Source organism: Pelodiscus sinensis, chromosome 7 (genome assembly GCF_052426305.1).
Source record: "Pelodiscus sinensis isolate ZL-2025 chromosome 7, ASM5242630v1, whole genome shotgun sequence".
Classification (NCBI taxonomy): Eukaryota; Metazoa; Chordata; order Testudines; family Trionychidae; genus Pelodiscus; species Pelodiscus sinensis.
This window is the reverse complement of record NC_143058.1, coordinates 42,784,303-42,803,783: the sequence shown is the minus strand read 5'-3', so window position 1 is coordinate 42,803,783 and position 19,481 is coordinate 42,784,303. Positions and strand designations below refer to the sequence as shown.

General features: G+C 39.8%; 1 protein-coding gene across 3 annotated transcripts in view; it reads left to right on the top strand.

Moving 5' to 3' along the window:
* The window catches only part of TLK1 (tousled like kinase 1), a 152,295-nt gene that overhangs the window by 86,983 nt on the left and 45,831 nt on the right, over positions 1-19,481 (top strand). For all 3 annotated transcript variants that reach the window (XM_075933612.2, XM_075933614.2, XM_075933613.2), the window contains 7 exons: positions 5,956-6,002; positions 6,589-6,675; positions 8,432-8,521; positions 10,539-10,631; positions 12,899-13,009; positions 15,348-15,484; positions 17,062-17,250. In XM_075933612.2, the coding sequence (XP_075789727.1) occupies positions 5,956-6,002; positions 6,589-6,675; positions 8,432-8,521; positions 10,539-10,631; positions 12,899-13,009; positions 15,348-15,484; positions 17,062-17,250 (754 nt within the window). The remainder of the gene's footprint in view (positions 1-5,955; positions 6,003-6,588; positions 6,676-8,431; positions 8,522-10,538; positions 10,632-12,898; positions 13,010-15,347; positions 15,485-17,061; positions 17,251-19,481) is intronic.

Sequence of the window (19,481 nt, the reverse complement as noted above, 5' to 3'; positions counted from 1 at the left end):
AAAGTAGGAGTCTTTAGTCAAGGTGGTCTTCAGCTGACAGAGTATGTGGTCTTTGTTTTCCCATCTTGTTTTTCAGAAGGGAAAAAATAATGCTTTGCACTTGTTATAGTTTCTTTCCAAAGCAGTTCCTTCTTTTCACCTTAACCTGGAAATTTCCTCCCCTCTCCGCCAACTTCTGTCATATTATCACCAAAGTAAATCCCCTGACACTGCTTGGATATATGTGGGACAGTGAAGATGTACCTGTCTCAAGTAGGAGTTCAGAAAGTTACATTCCCTCTTCATGATGGGAGTGTCCCTGGAATGGTTTTAAGCCTTTCATTAACCTCCCTTGCTAAAGTCTGTTTGGAATCTCTCCTATATCTGTTCTATCAAAGCTGTATCAATTTCCATAGCTGAGTTAGAAATCTCCATAAATGACTATGCATGCCGAAGACTCAATACATGTTCACCAGGTAATAGTGAGGGGATCTGTCCTCTTGGTCCAAACATTCCAGTCATTCTTCTGAAAATTTATGACCGATTTGCGTAGGGGAAAGAGCTGCTATCATCTCCACAAGGTGATATTCATGTTCTTTTTACTCTTTGTTCATCCTCTTTGCACCTTTTATATTGCCCCGGCTGTCATAGCCTACTGAGTTTACATAGATTAGTCTAGTCAGATTTTTGTCTTCACTGTTTTTCCTCACTTGAGCTGAGGAACCGAGTATGGACTGAGGAACTGAACAAAGATACTAGTACAGAGAGTAAGTTTTAGGCTAATCAAATTTGAAATTTTTGGCAAATCATTGATCAGTGAACCTATGGATAAATCTCTGTAACATTTCCATATAACCATCTATCATTCTTATATAACTTTGTATTAAGAGAAACTTCGTAAGTTCTTTTATTTATTTACGCACGCACACACACACACACACACACACACACTTACTTTGTCCTTTTAGATATAGGACTAGTTAAGGTAAAGAAAAATGTATTTTTCTAGTAGAATAGATGTCTTCCCTTTCATTGATTGCCCTGTTGAAATGAATGAGGTGTAAATGGAGACCGAAAGGTGAGCACTTCTAGCAGCAGTTGCAAGGGTGGAGAGGAGCTGGGAGCCAGATCCAAGGACAATACTTGTGAAGTGAGCTCATTGAAAAAGAAGATTGGACATATAGATGGCCTTGGGAGTCAAGCAGCAAGTGCCTACCCTTGGAAGGACCCTCTTGGAAGCAACATTAAAAAAGGCAAGGTGATGACTAACTGGCTGCATGAGAGGGATATATACCAGGCATCTTGCAGAGGGTCCCTGGGTTTTCATCTTGTCAACAACAGAACATCGATCCGGATCGGCAGAAGCCTGGCTCCTTCCCCATCTAACTCACGTGGCCAGTGTAGTTAGGGAGTGCAACTATTGGTAACAAGACAGTGTGTGTTTGTGTGTGTGAGAGAGAGAGGGTGCATGAGTGTAATGTATCCTGTGCATATGATAAAGTATCGATCGATCTATGTATGCTCAATAAATGTGGCGTATTGCCTTATCCCCCTGAAAAAGATCCCGTGTGCTTCTTTTAAGCACAACAAACCTAGAGACAGTACCTGCAAGGTGGAAGAAGTTGGCACTAAACCACTTGCATAATGAACATCCCATCATGTTAGATGGGGATAATCTTATGGCTAAGGCACTGGAGTGATAATTAGGAATGTGTTAGCATACATGTTTAAATGGTTAATCAATGAGCCTGGGCCCCCGCCCCCCGCTGTTGCTTTTGCATCAGAGGCAGCAGTGTGGTAGGATGTGGGACAGACAGCTCCACAGGAGCTGGTGCTCATGGGAAGCTAGCTTAAAAGCTGGCTCCCCATGAGCACTGGCTCTTGCCTGCCCGCTCCACATTGCTGCCTCTGATACAGCAGGAGCCTAGGTAACAAAAAGGAGCAACTAGAGCTATTGGTCCAGGAAGTGAAACCAGATATTATAGGAATAACAGAAACATGGTGGAATACGAGGCATGACTGGAGTACAGGTATTGAAAGGTATGTGCTGTTTAGGAAAGACAGAAATAAGGGTAAAGGTGGTGGAGTCGCATTGTATATCAATGATGAGGTAGACTGTAAAGAAATAAAAAGTGATGGAATGGAGAAGACAGAGTCTGTTTGGGCAAAAATCACATTGGGAAAGAAAACTATCAGATCCTCCCCTGGGATAGTGCTTGGGGTGTGTTATAGACCACCAGGATCAAATTTGGATATGGATAGAGACCTCTTTAATGTTTTTAATGAAGTAAATACTCATGGAAACTACATAATCATGGGAGATTTCAACTTTCCAGATATAGACTGGAGAACAAGTGCTAGTAATAATAATAGGGCTCAGATTTTCCTAGTTGGCTACATCTACACTGGCCCCTTTTCCGGAAGGGGCATGTAAATTTCATGAGTCGTCGTAGGGAAATGCGCGGGGGATTTAAATATCCCCCGCGGCATTTAAATAAAAATGTCCGCCGCTTTTTTCCGGCTTTTAAAAAAGCCGGAAAAGAGCGTCTACACTGGCCCCGATCCTCCTGAAAAAGTGCCCTTTTCCGGAGGGTCTTATTCCTTCTTCAAAGTAGGAATAAGATCCTCCGGAAAAGGGCACTTTTTCCGGAGGATCGGGGCCAGTGTAGACGCTCTTTTCCGGCTTTTTTAAAAGCCGGAAAAAAGCGGCGGACATTTTTATTTAAATGCCGCGGGGGATATTTAAATCCCCCGCGCATTTCCCTACTACGACTCATGAAATTTACATGCCCCTTCCGGAAAAGGGGCCAGTGTAGACGTAGCCGATGTGATAGCTGATGAATTCTTTCATCAAGTAGTTGCTGAACCAACAAGGGGGGATGCTATTTTAGATTTGGCTTTGGTGAGTAGCGGGGACCTCATAGATGAAATGGTTGTAGGAGACAACCTTGGCTCAAGTGATCATGAGCTAATTCAGTTCAAATTAAATGGAAGGATAAACAAAAATAAATCTGAGACTAGGGTTTTTTATTTCAAAAGGGCTAACTTTAATAAATTAAGGAAATTAGTTAGGGAAGTTGATTGGACTAAAGAAATTATGGATCTTAAAGTGGAGGAGGCCTGGAATTATTTCAGGTTAAAGTTGCAGAAGCTGTCAGAAGTCTGTATCCCTAGAAAAGGGAAAAAATTTATAGGCAGGTGTGTTAGACCAAGCTGGATGAGGAAGCATCTCAGAGAGGTGATTAAGAAAAAGCAGAAAGCATATAAGGAGTGGAAAATGGGAGGGATCAGTAAAGAAAGCTACCTTATTGAGGTTAGAGCATGTAGGGACAAAGTGAGAAAGGCTAAAAGTCAGGTAGAGTTGGACCTTCCAAAGGGAATTAAAACCAATAGTAAAAGGTTATATATCCATATAAATAGGAAAGAAAAACAAAAAAAGTAGTAGTAGGACCGCTAATTACTAAGGATGGAGTGGAGGTTAAGGATAATCTAGGAATGGCCCAATATCTAAACAAATACTTTGCTTCAGTCTTTAAAGAGGCTAATGAAGAGCTTAGGGATAATGGTAACTTAATAAATGGGACGAAAGATATGGAGGTAGATATTACCATATCCGAGGTAAAAGCCAAACTTGAACAGCTTAATGGGAGTAAATCGGGAGGCCCAGATAATCTTCATCCAAGAATATTAAAGGAACTGGCACATGAACTTGCAAGTCCATTAGCAAAATTTTTTAATAAATCTCTAAACTCAGGGGTTGTACCATTTGACTGAAGAATTGCTAATATAGTTCCTATTTTTAAGAAAGGGGAAAAAAAAGCAACCCGGATAGCTATAGGCCTGTTAGTTTGATATCTGTAGTATGTAAGATCCTGGAAAAATATTTGAAGGAGAAAGTAGTTAGAGACATTGAGGCTAATGGCAACTGGGACAAATTACAACATGGTTTTACAAAAGGTAGATCGTGCCAAACCAACCTGATTTCCTTTTTTGAGAAAGTAACAGATTTTTTAGATAAAGGAAATGCAGTGGATCTAATCTACCTCAACTTTAGTAAGGCATTTGATACAGTACGACATGAGGAATTATTGGTTAAACTGGAAATGATAGGGATAAATATGAAAGTTGAGAGGTGGATAAGCAACTGGTTAAAGGGGAGACTACAGCGGGTCATACTGAAAGGTGAACTGTCAGGTTGGAGGAAGGTTACTAGCGGAGTTCCTCAGGGATCAGTTTTGGGGCCAATTTTATTTAATCTTTTTATCGCTGATCTTGGCACCAAAAGTGGAAGTGTCCTAATAAAATTTGCGATGACACAAAGTTGGGAGCTACTGCCAATTCAGAAAAGGATCGGGATATCATACAGGAAGATCTGGATCATCTTGGAAATTGGAGTGATAGCAATAGGATGAAATTTAATAGTGAGAAGTGTAAGGTTATGCATTTAGGGATTAATAACAAGAATTTTAGTTATAAGCTGGGGACACATCAGTTGGAAGTAACGGAGGAGGAGAAGGACCTCGGAGTCCTGGTTGATTATAGAATGACTATGAGCCACCATTGTGACATGGCTGTGAAAAAGGCTAATACGATCTTGGGATGTATTAGGCGAGGTATTTCCAGTAAGGATAAGGAGGTGTTAGTGCCATTATACAAGGCATTGGTGAGACCCCATTTGGAATACTGTGTGCAGTTCTGGTCTCCCATGTTTAAGAAGGATGAATTCAAACTGGAACAGGTACAAAGAAGGGCCATTAGGATGATGCAAGGAATGGAAAACCTGTCTTATGAAAGGAGACTCAAGGAGCTTGGCTTGTTTACCTTAACCAAAAGAAGGCTGAGAGGGGACATGATTGCACTTTTTAAATATGTTAGAGGGATAAATGCCAGGGAGGGAGAGGAATTATTTAAGCTTAATACCAGTGTGCACACAAGAACAAATGGATATAAGCTGGCTAGTAGGAAGTTTAGACTTGAGATTAGATGAAGGTTTCTAACCATTAGAGGAGTGAGGTTCTGGAACAGCCTTCCAAGGGAAGTAGTGGGGGCAAAAGATCTATCTGGTTTCAAGATTAAACTAGATGGGTTTATGAAGGGGATGGTTTGATGAGATAACATGATCTTGGTAACTAATTGACCATTCATTATCAGTGGGCATAGGTCAATGGAGGGATGATAGGAATTACTAGAGAACTTTCTGGGTGTCTGGCTGATGAGTCTTGCCCACATGCTCAGGGTTTAGCTGATCGCCATATTTGGTGTCGGGAAGGAATTTTCCTCCAGGGTAGATTGGCAGAGGCCCTGGAGGTTTTTCACCTTCCTCTGTAGTATGGGCTACAGATCACAGCTGGAGGATTCTCTGCATCTTGGGGTCTTCAAAGTATTTGAAGGCTTCAATATTTGAGATATAGGTGAGAGGATTATTCTGGGAGGGGTGGGTGAGATTCTGTGGCCTGCGCTGTGCAGGGGGTCAGACTAGATGATCAAAATGGTCCCTTCTGACCTTAAAGTCTATGGGTATGTCTACACTACAAAGTTAATTCGAACTAACGGATGTTAGTTCGAATTAACTTTGATAGGCGCTACACTAGCGCTCCGCTAGTTCGAACTTAATTCCAAATAGCGGAGCGCTTAGTTCGAACTAGGTAAACCTCATTGTACGAGGACTAAGCCTAGTTCGAACTTACTAGTTCTTACTGGACACCTGGCAACCCTAATTATACTTCATTGCCTTATGTGGATGATGTGAGGGTAAATTAATTGAAGTGCATGGAATTCTCATATGCTGTGTTGATGGCCTGCCATATGAATAGCTAGACAAAGGGTCATACACATTGATTGGCTCACCAAGCTGCAGAAAAATGCTTAAGAGATACTAAGACTTTATTTAACATGTTGTTTACTTTTCACCTCTGCAGTAATTATAGTAGTCCATTTTTATCACTTCTAATGTCTTTAATTTTTTTTTAACTTCAGGGAAAAGTATTGGAGGACGTGGTCACAAAATTAGTGACTATTTTGAAGTAAGTTTTTTATTTTATTTTGAAAACTACTTTTTTTATTTCTTTAATGTTGCAAATAACAGTATAAAATACTGAATTTAGTTTAAATTCACAGGTATGAATGTAGAGAGTACTACAACAGATTTGTTTGGATTGCATTTGCCTTGATTTAGAAATCTAAAATGCATGGGTTTCTATACAAAAGTCACACATACAAGTCACGTCTATACTGTGAGCTAACAATGTCTTTGTAAATGTTATGTTATTTTTACTAGTTTGGAGAGGAGTTAGTCTTTCATAGAATAGAGATCTTTAGAACTTTTTATTTTTAGAACCATCACATATGGTAGGATGTTCTCTTGATCTTGATGGAAATGACAGAATGAAGAATTAATGGTTTAAAATACAGTCATTTGTTATTGAAGTGTTTTTGAAATTTCTATATAAAAATTAAAGTTAGATCTTGAATAGTTGTTTTCACTCTCCTTACTTTATACATATAGGTTTGCAGCAATATAATATAAAGTGATACTTTTTATTTCTTTTGCCTTACCGTTCATTTTCAATAACAATGTTAACTAATTCTTTGGCCATGTTTTCTCTTTAGTATCAAGGTGGAAACGGCTCCAGTCCTGTAAGAGGCATATCTCCTGCAATCCGTTCTCCTCAAAATTCACATTCCACCCCTTCTTCTGTAAGTTTGGCCTATTGATCAGTTCAATTTCAGCATATAGTACAAAAGTTTTCCATCACTGTAAGTAGCCTGAATTGAGAATCACTGATTATAAACCCTTCACTATAAATAGTGCAACTTTCAAAATGTATTTTCAGGAAGAAATCTAATCCTTCAAACCAAACAAGTAGTATTATAAAGTTCAAATTTTAAAAGATGCTTTCCGTAAATTTTAGGCTTATAAACTAGGATTACTGTCTGAAACAAAATCTGAAGGGAAGCTCCGAGTTAATGATTACATGTATAACTTTCAGGTAAGTGGTTGCCTGGTATGGGTAGTTATTGAATTCCAAGAACTTTATTTAATATAAATTCATCATTTTTTCCCTGAGTAATTTCAAAAATAGGACATAACATCTATTCACATCTTCCCTACACTCTCAGATAATGTTTTCTTATTCCTTTTTGCTGGGAAAGAGTAGTAAATAATACAGGCTGTTCTGTTGTAAGCAAAGATTCTGATAAACCAGCAGATTCTAGTTTAATTTAAATACATGATTAGTGTGTCCGTTATCACTCAAATTTCAAAACATTACTAGTAAGAAGAAAGTTGGGATTTAATTTTAAAATAGTTTCCCCTCGTATACAAGTGTGCAGTGTCAATGTTGGACTTGTCTTTGTTTAACTCTGGCTGGCAGGACCAGGTTTCCCCCTTCTGGTCAACCCCACTTTATTCTGTTTGCTAACAGCTTTAGAATTTGGTTTCCAAACTTCCTTAAACTTGCTCAGAAGAAGTTTTGAATTTTGCTTAAAAAAATCCCTATCCTTCTCCCCAAAATAATTTATTTTCGATGTCTTAGTGGTTCCATAATATTCAACAGGTACCGTGTTCCTTGTAAGCTGTGCATTTGTGTAGCTGCTCAGGAGAAATTCAGATGTTGCTCAGATGATTAGCAGAGCACCCACAGCTTGATTTTTGTGTTTCTGTTGGCATTGTGCATTCACACATGCCTTGGTGCACATAGAAAATTCATTCCCCACATGGATGGAAAATATTAGAGGGAACATTGACAGGTTCCCTTGTTCTGGGTTGAGTTATCATAGAGAAGCCCCCAAAACTTCAAACAAAGGAAACCAAACTTGGTTATTTTTGAGCTGTCAAAACTTAGTCTCAAAACAATCTAGTGACCCATTGGAAAAGGCGCTACCATCTGATATCAACAAGCTACCATACTTGTTGCTCCCAGACAAAAGTTGTTACAAGAGTCATTATTACATCAGCTTTGTTTATAATATCTAACTTCTGTACTTGATGCCAAGTTTTTTTAAATTGAGCATTAGTGTGAATTGATATATATTGTGGCTGTTTCTCCAAACTTTATTCTGCTATTCTTAAGGTAAGTATCAGTCTTTAGAAACTTTCTATTGATTTACCTAAATATCTTCTGTTCCATAAAGAATAAGACTAAATCTTTCAAAATTTCTCCTGGAAACGGATATAATATTAGTTCTTTTATAATGTTGCATTCTCTCCAAAATAAATTTAAATAAGTAATAAATTTAATGGTGAACAGTTAGGTACAGTACTCCAAAGGTAGGTCTGCTGTATAGTTGAGTGTGTTTTCTTTGCTATGTAATTTACCTTACTAATTACAACCCATGCTCAAGTATTATTTTCATAGTATTTTGAGGTACACGTTCAGAATATTTTGAATATTTCACTTTGCAATCTTAGTATTTCAAGTTGAAACTGATATCTTTTGTTTGTGTATTTTAGGTTCAACAGAATAGTCCTTCTCCTACTGCATTAGCTTTTGGGGACCACCCTGTTACACAGCCAAAACAGTTATCATTTAAAATCACTCAGGTAAACACTTTTGAGTAGGGCCTTCTCATGTATTTCTAGAATACTTGAAAATATTGATGAAAGACCATTTATTTCCATGCTTGATAACTGTTTCAATACCAGTACTTAAAGAATTTACAGACTTCACAAGCATTTGCAGTGGTCTGCAAAAATATTTCAGTTCTTGATAAATTGAGAGTTGCTAGTAATTTTTCTTTTTATGCTTGTATTACTTCCAGCACTTCAGGAACCCCTATAGTTAGATGAATGCTTCATAACTTTTGCTCAAGATTCAGACTGTCATGTGATCTTAAAAGTGTTGGTTTCTAGCTCTATCAATATTTAATATAGCAACCACCGTGACAGTGAAATATAGTCAGATACAACATGGGTTTTCAGAGCTAAAAGTCAAAGTTCTTTATCAATAAATATGGCAATTCTTTTTATACTCTGGAGCATTCGCTTTGCTGTACCACTGTTTCATTTAACACATCCAGCCCATTCCTCTGACATTTGTCTTTCACAGTTGATCAGAGAGCCCAACAGACTTGCAGGGCCCCTGGGCAAGCAGAGGGGTGGGTGGCTTTGTGTTCCCAGAATGGGCAGGGCTGGGACAGCCAGTCCTCAGTGGTGCCCAGTAACGATGTTAAAATGCGATTATCTGGCTAATCGTATAGTCAATACAAAATGTACTATATGATTAGTTGATAAGTGCGCTGTGCAGAGCCACAGCGGGGGCAGCTCCAGGAGCTGACTCCAGCCAGCAGTGAGCAGTTCTGGCTTGTGCAGGCTCCAAAATCACCTGTGCTGCAGCTCTGCATAGGTCCCAGCTCACGCTGAGTCCAGCAGCCCCTGTCCGTGGAAGACAGCCCTGCCCTCTGCAAACAGGGGCTGGTGCCAAACCAGGGCTGTCCACCGCAAACAGAGACTGCTCTGGCACCAGCCCCTGTTCATGGCAGCCAGGGCTGACTATGGACAGGGTCTGCTGCCTGAGCAGCCCCTGCCCATTGCCAGCCCTGGCTGCCATGTACAGGGGCTGCTTCTTAGCAGCATCCCTTCCCCTCTGCCTCTGATAGAGGCAGCAGCGGGGGCAGGCAGCACCCCAAAGATGATGGTGGGGGGAACTGACTTTTAAGCACTGGCTCCTGTCCCCCCAGCAAAGGGGGGGAGCTGCAGAGAGCACGGGGTGAGCAGGAACTTGTACATTTCAAAGCAGAAGCACCCACAGTGGGAATGGCACGAGCATGGATTGCTTCAGTCCCCACTCGCGCCTTTTACCCGCTTTGCCTCTGCCCCTCCATGGAGACGGTGCTGGGGGGAACTGGCTTTAAGCACTGGTTCCTGCTCCCCTCCCCTTGCTGCCTCTCTCTGATAGAGGCAGCAAGCGGGGGAAGCGAGTAGTTGAGTCGCTACTCAACTATCCAGTAAGCATTTGCTTATGGAATAGTCGACTAGTCCCTTACATTGCTTGTGCCCAGAGCACAGTATGCTCCTCCCACTTCCCCCCTACCCTTCCAGTAGGCCTAAGAACCACTGGAGTGTTTCGTGTGGCACTCAGGTGGTGATTTAGAGGGTTTGGGGCTCCAGGCTGCTGCTGCTGCAAGAGCAGTGACAGTAGCAGTGGTGGGGAGCCCTGGATCCTTTTGAATCGTTGAGACCCAGGGCAAATGCCCCCTTTGCCCCACTTCCTATCAGCAGTCCTTCAGTTGATGACTTTAAAACTTCCTTAGAATAATATCACTTTGGACAGAGACTATTTATCACAATACTAGTAGACTGTTTCTTTTAAGCCATGTTGTGTTCATCACTTACTGGAAAAGAAAATTAATTGCTCTTTAGTAGATGGGCTTTCAATTAATGAAGGACTTTATCAGTTAAAGTGGTTCTTCCAAACTCTTCATTCAACACAGCCTGTTAATGGACAAAGACAATCATAATCATTTAAAGTAATTAACAACAGTGTATACAAAAATGAAGAAGAATAATGTAGTACAGCTGCAAAGAATGGAATTAAATATTTGAACATCTTTTTGTTCAGACTGATCTCACGATGCTGAAATTAGCTGCACTGGAAAGTAATAAAAATCAAGATTTGGAAAAGAAAGAAGGTCGTATAGACGATTTGCTCAGGGTAAGTGTAAAAGACCTAGTAAAAGATGTCTATTTAAAATATCAATGACACTCTATAGAAAATATCTATAGTACCATATTAAGTTATAAAGCTGAAATATTTTTAACTTTTAATATAAACATAATAGAAATTACCAGACTTGCAAAGATGATGATAATCTATAAAATCTGCATAAATACTTCTGAGAAGTAGCATACTGTGCAGTAAATAAGGGCACGAATCTTTCTCTGCTTCAGTATTTAAAAGAAATATGTCATTGTCACATCTAACTATTGAATATGGGAATAGACTTCTTGAGACTACAGACAGGAGTGATATTGTATATAGCAGTGTGTTTAGTTTAATTTATTTAGCTTTTTACAGGTCCTTATATATTTTGCATGACACATTTCTTACTTTCATTATAAAGTACAGCAGTCCTCAGTAGGACAATTTATTAGTACAGTACAACTCCAATGGTCCGGCATCTGACGGTCCGGCACTCCTGATGGTCCGGCACCATCAGGAACCCGGAAGTGCTCCGGGCAGCCGGACCATTGGAGCTGCTCTGCCCCTAGCTTCCCCTATTCAGCCTCTGCTAAAACTGACCAGCAGCTGAATCCGGGAAGCCAGAGGCAGAGCAGCTGGGGCGCTGCCGGGTAGGTCCCCTAGCGCTGCCCCTCGGGGCTGCGGGACCAACCGGGTAGCACCCCAGGTGTCCCCGATTCAGCCGCTGCTGAAACTGACCAGTGGCTGACTCCAGGAAGCCCGAGGCAGAGCTGCTCTGCCCCTGGCTTCCTGGAATCAGCCGCTGATCAGTTTCAGCAGCAGCTGACTTGGGGACATCTGGGTTAGAGCAGCTGGGGTGCTGCCAGGTTGGTCCCCACAGCGCCGAGGTGCGGCGCTGCGGGGACCAACGCAACAGCGCCCCAGCTGCTCTGTCCCAGGCATCCAGATTCTGCCCTGGGCTTCCCGGAGTCAGCCGCTGGTCAGTTTCAGCAGCGGCTGACTTGGGGACGCCTGGGGCAAAGCAGCTGGGGTGCTGCTGGGTTGATCTCGCAGCGCCAAGGGTCGGCGCCACTGGACCAACCCAGCAGCACTCCAGCTGCTCTGCCCCAGGCATCTCCTATTCAGCTGCTGCTGGTCAGTTTCAGCAGCGGCTGAATCAGGGACGCCTGGGGCAGAGCTGGACTATCGGAAGGGGGGGCTATGAGAGGTCTGGGGTGGCATTCCCGCCGCATCCCAGACCCCTCATAGCCACCCCTTCTGATAGTCCGGCATATCTGATAATCTGGCACCCCCTGGGTCCCAAAGGTGCCGGATTATCGGAAGTTTACTGTATGTACGTTTTGCCAGTTTACCATGATAGAAGTATTAAGGGCACAAAATACTGCCTATAACAGTGAACTACTTTGGAAAGTTCTTGTACTTTGATTTAAAGAAGTTGGGGTGGTTATACTACTGAGTAGCAGGGATGCAGAGGTAACTAGATCAACAACTAAACAAATAGGATGTGAACAAAATCAGACAATAATGCACTGAGAGAACAAATAGAAGCCTTTAAAGGAGATGAGCAAAAGGGACTGTAATAACTTAATAAATTGTATATCTTATCTCATGTATGTTCATAAAATTTTGTATGTTTTTATATGTAGAGAAGAAATAAAGTTAACATTGCAAAAATTCTATTATGTTATAGCTAGAACAATATAGCCCAGTCTTCTGAGATCATAAGATGAATACAAACTTCGTGATTTAAATTTTATCTACCTTTCAGTATGAATGTGAAGGTTTAACCTGTAGGGCTGAAGCAGCTCTCCACCTGCTGGGGGCAGAGGGTTGCTCCAGCCCTATGGGGGCCTCACCATGGACAGTCTGGCCAGAGCAGTCCCTGCCTTTGGCCAGACAGGGCTTGCTCCACCATCCATGGCAGGCCAGAGCACCTCGTAGGCAGGGGCTGCTCTGATTGGAATGCCAGAGAAGCCCCTGCCTGCGGCAGAGGGGCTTCAGGAAGGGCTCTGGTTAGGGCTGGGGGAGGGGTCATTCATGGAGATAACAATCATGGAGATAAGTTTTTTTTGGGGGGGGCTCCCCTATACAGATCTGATGAGGATACTATACTTAAAATTGGTTGTTTTGTTTATAGATTTATATATCTATATATTCTGTTTTAGAACTTGTCACCAAAGAGCTACATTTGTATTGACAATAGTTAATATGTTTTATTTGTAGCATTTTTCATTAAAAAAAACATTGTGGAATAGAATACTTTTTCATATTGTTCTTAGGCTAACTGTGATCTTAGAAGACAAATAGATGAACAACAAAAGCTACTTGAAAAATATAAAGAGAGGTTAAATAAATGCATTTCAATGAGCAAGAAACTTCTGATTGAAAAGGTAAGATGCAACACAATTTTTTCACTATGAGTGGTGGAAAGTACTATAGATAGTTATCTATGGAGTGCCATTGTTAAACCCTCCACCCCATTTTACTTGCTCATAATTTCCTGTTTAAGACTGAAACTTTTGGGTCTCAGTTCAGAAATAATTCATTTTAAATTTGAGAAAAATCCCTTCAGCCATATTTTAGTTATAGAAGAGTGGAAAAAAAGGAGTTTCGAATGTAAGCATTTTTTTTGCTCACTAATAATTCAGTCACTGCTGGGAATAAAATCTATAATCTTAGCATGTGGCTTGTGACTTTTAGCCTTTTTTCAACTTTAGGCAAACTATTTTAAAATAGCTTTACAGATGGTTGAAAAATCACTTCTGAACACTTTTTTTGTGAAAAGCACAGAAGAGAGCTAGGAGAATTTCCACTGTAAATCAGTTCTCTGCTGTCTTTTGTCTTCAGCTTACTATTAGGAACAGCAAAAGGAGGTACTTACCCTTCTGCAATTTCATTCACCTAAATGAAATTTGAATTTCAAATTTAATACTAACTTCTTAAACACTAGTATTACTTCATTTATTAAAAACACCCCCCAAAACTCAAGAAAAACAAATGGAAAAATGAGTTTTAATGCAGTTAATACAAGACAAGTCAGGACATTAAGAAAAGAAACTAAATGTTTCAATAAATTGTGCAGCAAGAGATTGCGGACAAATTCCCACAATGGAGGTTCACCCTGAATGTCTGTCAGCACTAGGGTAATACTGGGAACGGGATGTGACAGGCCTGTTGCTCATCATTAGGGTCTTACTAAATACACAGCTTATTTTGTTCAATTTCATGATTTTGAAAATTTCAAATTTCAATATTTCAGCTATTTAAATCTGCAGTTGTATGGATCCTGACCCAAAAAGATAATGTGGGTGGGGGTTGCAGATTTATTGTAGAGAGGGTTGCAATACTGTTTCCCTCACTTCTGCAGTACTGTTGGCAGCAGTGCTGACTTCACACGTGGGCAGGGCAGATGGAGCGTAGCGTGTTGGCTGCTGGCTGGGAGCCCAGCTCTGAAGGCAGAGCTGTCACCAGCAGCAGTGCAGGATTAAGAATGGAATGGTATCATATTGCCACCCTTACTACTTGCACTGCTGGTGGTGGAGTGCTTCTTTTAGATCTGGGTTCCTCGCTAACAGCCACTGCTCTCTAGGGCTATGTCTACACTGTACAGTTATTTCGAAATAAGGTATTCTGGAATAGTTATTCCGAAATAGCTTATTTCAAAATAGCACATCTACACTGCAGGGAAGCCTCAAAGTTAGTCCGAGGCAGGCTTTCCTAACGTAGACATGCTATCTCGATTTAGAGCCCCAGGGGGAATAACTTAGAATGGCCCTGGTGAGGGGCTATTTCGAAATAGCAGAAGTGGAGAATCTACACATACCTTATTTCAAAATAGCTATTTCGGAATAGGCATTATTCTTCACAGAGTGAGGTTTGCAGAAGTTGGAATAAGCCGTCTGTTTCGAAATCATTTCAAAATAACGGAATTGCTGTGTAGACACTCACATAGTCATTTCAGAATAATGGCCATTATTCCGAAATAACTTTTCAGTGTGAACACACCCTAGCTGCCCTGCTCTGAAGGCCGTGCAGAAGTAAGGATAGCACTACAGTGACACCCCCACCCCCAAATAAACATTAACCCCCCCCTTCAACTCCCTTTTGGGTTAGAATTCCCAATTTGAGAAACACTGATCTCCCTGGTGAAATCTTCTTAATAGAGGGTAAAAGCACACAAGACCAAATTTCATAGTGGGAGATCAGATTTCTTGGCCCTTGATGCATTTTTCATACCATAAATTTGGTAGGGCACTATTCTTTATACTAGGGAGAATGCGGGCTGCTTTGAAATGCAGAGCATCCCATAGACAGCTCTTGTACTGGGGACATGCCAGCCTGCTGAGCAGGTTTGAATTGTAACAGTGAAAAGGTAGTTAAAGTTCCCCCTGCCCTCTCTTCCTCCTTTGAAGTCCATGTTTATATCTCAGTGACTCCACGTCACGTTTGCAAGGAAAGCCAAGGTTAAGTTTCTGGCCTATGTATCATTATGAGTGAAAGCTAAATTCTTATTGCAGAATTTTTAATTATTCTGATAATGTATATGCCATAAAAAAATAACATGTATGGGTTCTGAGAGTTAATTGGAATATGAATAGTAGACACTTATCTCCAGCCATCATTCTTTTATCTACTACTAAAAAAAAAAAAAAAAGTAGAAGGATGGGCTGTATTTCTGCTATCTTTTAAACATTTTAGAAAAACTGGTAATATTTTGATTTTTCTTAGAGCACACAAGAAAAGCTGGCAAGCAGAGAGAAGAGTATGCAAGACAGACTACGCCTCGGGCATTTTACAACAGTTCGACATGGTGCTTCATTTACTGAACAGTGGACAGATGGCTTTGCATTTCAAAATCTTGTGAAGTTAGTCAATGTTATGTTTTTAAAATTCTCAGTAATTGTCAGTTCCCTCCAGTGGATTTTTTATTACTAAGAGCTTCTAGGATTGGAGCTGCTTTCCATATGTAGTATTTCACTTTGCTTTTTGAAGTTTCAGAATACGGTACAGAACTCCCTTAATCAACTGACAGAATGTAGAATGCTAAATCCTGTTGTTTTTGAAAGAAGATGATTGGGCCTCACTTGATTTTAACAAGCCTTAGAACAAGTGTGAATATACTAACTGAGCAGCATTTCATTAATCATCACAAGTGATAGAAAAAAGTTGTAAACCTAGATCAGTGATTCTCAAACTGTGGTCCACCGACTGCTGGTGGTCAGTGGAACAGTTGATGGTCTATGGAGGGCTTGCTGGTCACATGGTGCTGGCTCCACATCCTTCATTATAGCAGCTTCTACAGACATCCAGGCTCTTCATTGAAATGAAGGAGGAGCGAGGAGAAGGAGCAAACCTAGCAGCCTCCACTAGGGGCTGCTGCTAGCATAAGCGGATGGGGGAAAGGAGCCTGTAGCCGCCAGCAGGAAAAGAGCTGCCTCAACAAGGTACTTCAGCAGAGAATGGGGCAGAAGAGGAGCATGGGGAGATGGGGTAGAGGGTGGAGTTGTGGAGTGGGAGAAAGAAATAATTCATGACTTCGGAGATGTGCTTTAGGAAGTAAACTGATTTGACCTTTAAGTATTAATGTATTTACTAGAAATTAGTTTCTGCAAGGAAAAGGTGGGAATGCAGATGGGATTATGATTGGGTAGGGAGTTGGTCTATAAAGACATTCCTCAGAAATGGGGCCACACTAAATGTTTGAGAACCCCTGACCTAGTTAATCTCTGATTATTTAGCTTTTGCAGCCTTCCTTTTGTGTTTTAGGCATATACACAATAGTTTTTCTGTGTAACCCAACTGATGATTTATTTAGGAAGATCAACTCAGGTAAAGCAACTGATTTGTAAAAAAGACATATAAATAGTCTATATTGATGTCTCTGACTTTCTTTTCTGTTGGTGTTGCTTCTAAGCGATAGTATCCATAGTGTCAGAATACCATTTGTTTCCCATGTGAAAAACACTGCATGTATGTTACACTTTTGGAAACCTATTCCAAAAGAAAATTATACCATTATGTTTCCAAAACTTTGTGAGAATATTCCTACCTAATAAGGAACATTCAGGGTTGTTTTTTTAAACATATTCTGAAATGGTCTTATTCTTCATTTGTGCAAAAACAATTACTGATGGGAAAAAGTACAACCTTTTCAGTTACCAGCCTTCCTTGCCAGATTGAAATTCTTCAGCAAATTATCCAGCAAAGAATACACTAGGAAACAAATATCAAGTAAAATAATGCAAACTCTTCTTCTGACCCCTAAAAGCAAATATTCACATTCACGGTGCCTAGTTAAGAAATCTACAACTTTTCATTTTTCCCCCAAGAGATTATGGTCATTCAGTGGATTAGAATCCATTGTTGACATTATTATTTCTGCTTTTTAAAATGTTGTTAGCTATAAAAATTGACAATAAATACAATATGTTTGGTTTTGTAGGCAACAAGAATGGGTGAATCAACAAAGGGAAGATATCGAAAGGCAAAGAAAGCTCCTAGCCAAACGAAAACCTCCTTCTACAAATAATTCTCAAGCACCATCTGCCAATTCGGAACCGAAACAGAGGAAAAATAAAGCTGTAAATGGGGCAGAAAATGATCCCTTTCTTAGACCCAGTTTACCACAGCTGTAAGTTTACCAATTCAATCAATCTTTTTCATAATTTCCTAGATGATGTCTGTTTTGTTTGCAGGGCAAGTAATGACATAACTCCAGCAGTTGCACCGTATGCCAGCAAGTTAAGGACTTACTCTGTTCTCACTGATGGCTTGACTAAATTGAGGAAACTTGCACCAACATGTAGGAGCTGAAATGTATCCTTGCAATTTATCTTACATAAATTGCATCAATCACTTTTGCCCTGATGCAGTGTGTGTCTCCCCAATTTTAGTGTATTCTACAATTGTAACTCCATGGATTTTCATGGTGCTAGCCTTTATTCTCCTTTCAGTTAAACTGATACAAAGAAGGCTTTTGGTGAACAATTCAGGTTCCACCGAAGATGATGATAGTCTTTCAATTGGCTTTTAAAGAATTTGGCTACAGCTGCTTGGTTCTTGAAGGCATGAATCTAAACTCATAATGCACTAAAATAAAGGATGTGAAAATGTAACCATGTACATGGTTAATCAATGAGTCTGAGCTCAGTTAATGTGCACATTTACACGCAGACACCCACCCCCATTCAGAGGCAATAGCACAAGGGGGCAGGCGGGATCTGGTATGCGCGGGGAAACAGCTGCCTCACAGTCACCTGTTTGCTTTGCATTGTTCAATTTGTTTGCTTTGCATTTGATAGCATTTAATTTATATTTATATAGTATTATCACTATGAATCAATTTCTCCTCTTGTTTGTTTTCCACACAATAACAGCAGGGAAGCACATTTTAAAATATATGATGATGTGGTTATTAAACTACAAAAAATTGGCCAGTGCACCAAGAACAGTACTTCAAAGTTATTTTAAACTACTATTTTGAAATTGGTTAGATTCCAAATTGTGGTCCTCAACATCAGAAAAGTCATTATATTCAATATGTACAATATGACGAATGCTAAGCTTTTCTGATTATCAAATCCAATATCCCCTTCACATCTATATCTTGTTTTTGGCACATTTTTCTACATGGTGAGAAAGGAATTGAGACTAAAAAGGAACAACAGGATTTAGAACTGTCATTATGCCTTTAATGCTGATTGTGGTTTGTTTTTTATACTTTCACAGACACATCACTTTTCTGTAGGAAGGCTATTCAGAGGAGCTAAGTTAGGCATGGTTTGCTCTGTAGCTCTATTCTGAATTTTATAGAATTTTATAGAATATCTGTTTTCAGGGGAACTGGCTATTTATTTCTTGAGTAGTTTTGCAACCCCTAACTCTTTGTTCCACGTATGAAAAAGAATAAATACATTGGGATTCTATAAATCTTGTCTGATGTTTGTAGAGACTTTAGTATTCTTACTGTTTTCTAGATCTGCAGAATAGCTCTGTAGTCACTTTTAATTTTTACCATAAAAACAAAGCTTGTGAAAATTTAAAATTTCTGTATATATTCAAATCCAAGCAATTGTTACTAATACTTTTAACCATTAATATCCCTGACTAGTGTATTTAACTAAGTCTTTTTTGTCTATATTAATTATACATTTTCTGAGATTTACTGCTGCTTTAGTTGATGACAAATTTTACTTCAGTTACATGTTTCACAAGAGGCATTCCATAGTTAATTGTACCATGAATCTCTCTTGTTCACTTTGCTTCCGATTTACAAATAGCTACTCCTGTCCTTCCTTCAAAATATTATTTAATTAATTAAATTTAAAATTTTCAAATTCATGTTTTAAATTAAGTTACTACATTATTATATGTAAATTCAATACAGTTTGAACGTTGAGGACTTCTTTTGCCAACTGCAAATTCATTAAGTTAATTGCAATGTTTTATATATGTTAGTAATAGGATGGTTGTTTACACTTGTTAATAATTAATTACTCAAAACTAAGTATGCATTTGTGTACATTAATTTGGTCCTGATATAACGGCTGTTCTGTGCATAACATTGCCTACCTATTTCATCTTTGTTAAACAATTGTGTGTTATTTGCTGAGGTCCATTATGTGACCTGGGATCACCAGAACACAAGGCCCTCTCGTGTTCCATTGCCAGGAGCTCTAAAGAGGGTTTTATTTTTTTAATTAGTATTTGTTGTAGTCTTACTTGTTAGTGTGATCCTCTTCTCCTCTGAAAGATACCTACAGTAAAACTGCTGGTCCCCATTACAGAGTTAGGCAGATAACACGTGTTTATTAGTGGTAAAAACAATTGTGCTTTTCCAGTCTAGTATTCAGTATTCATTTA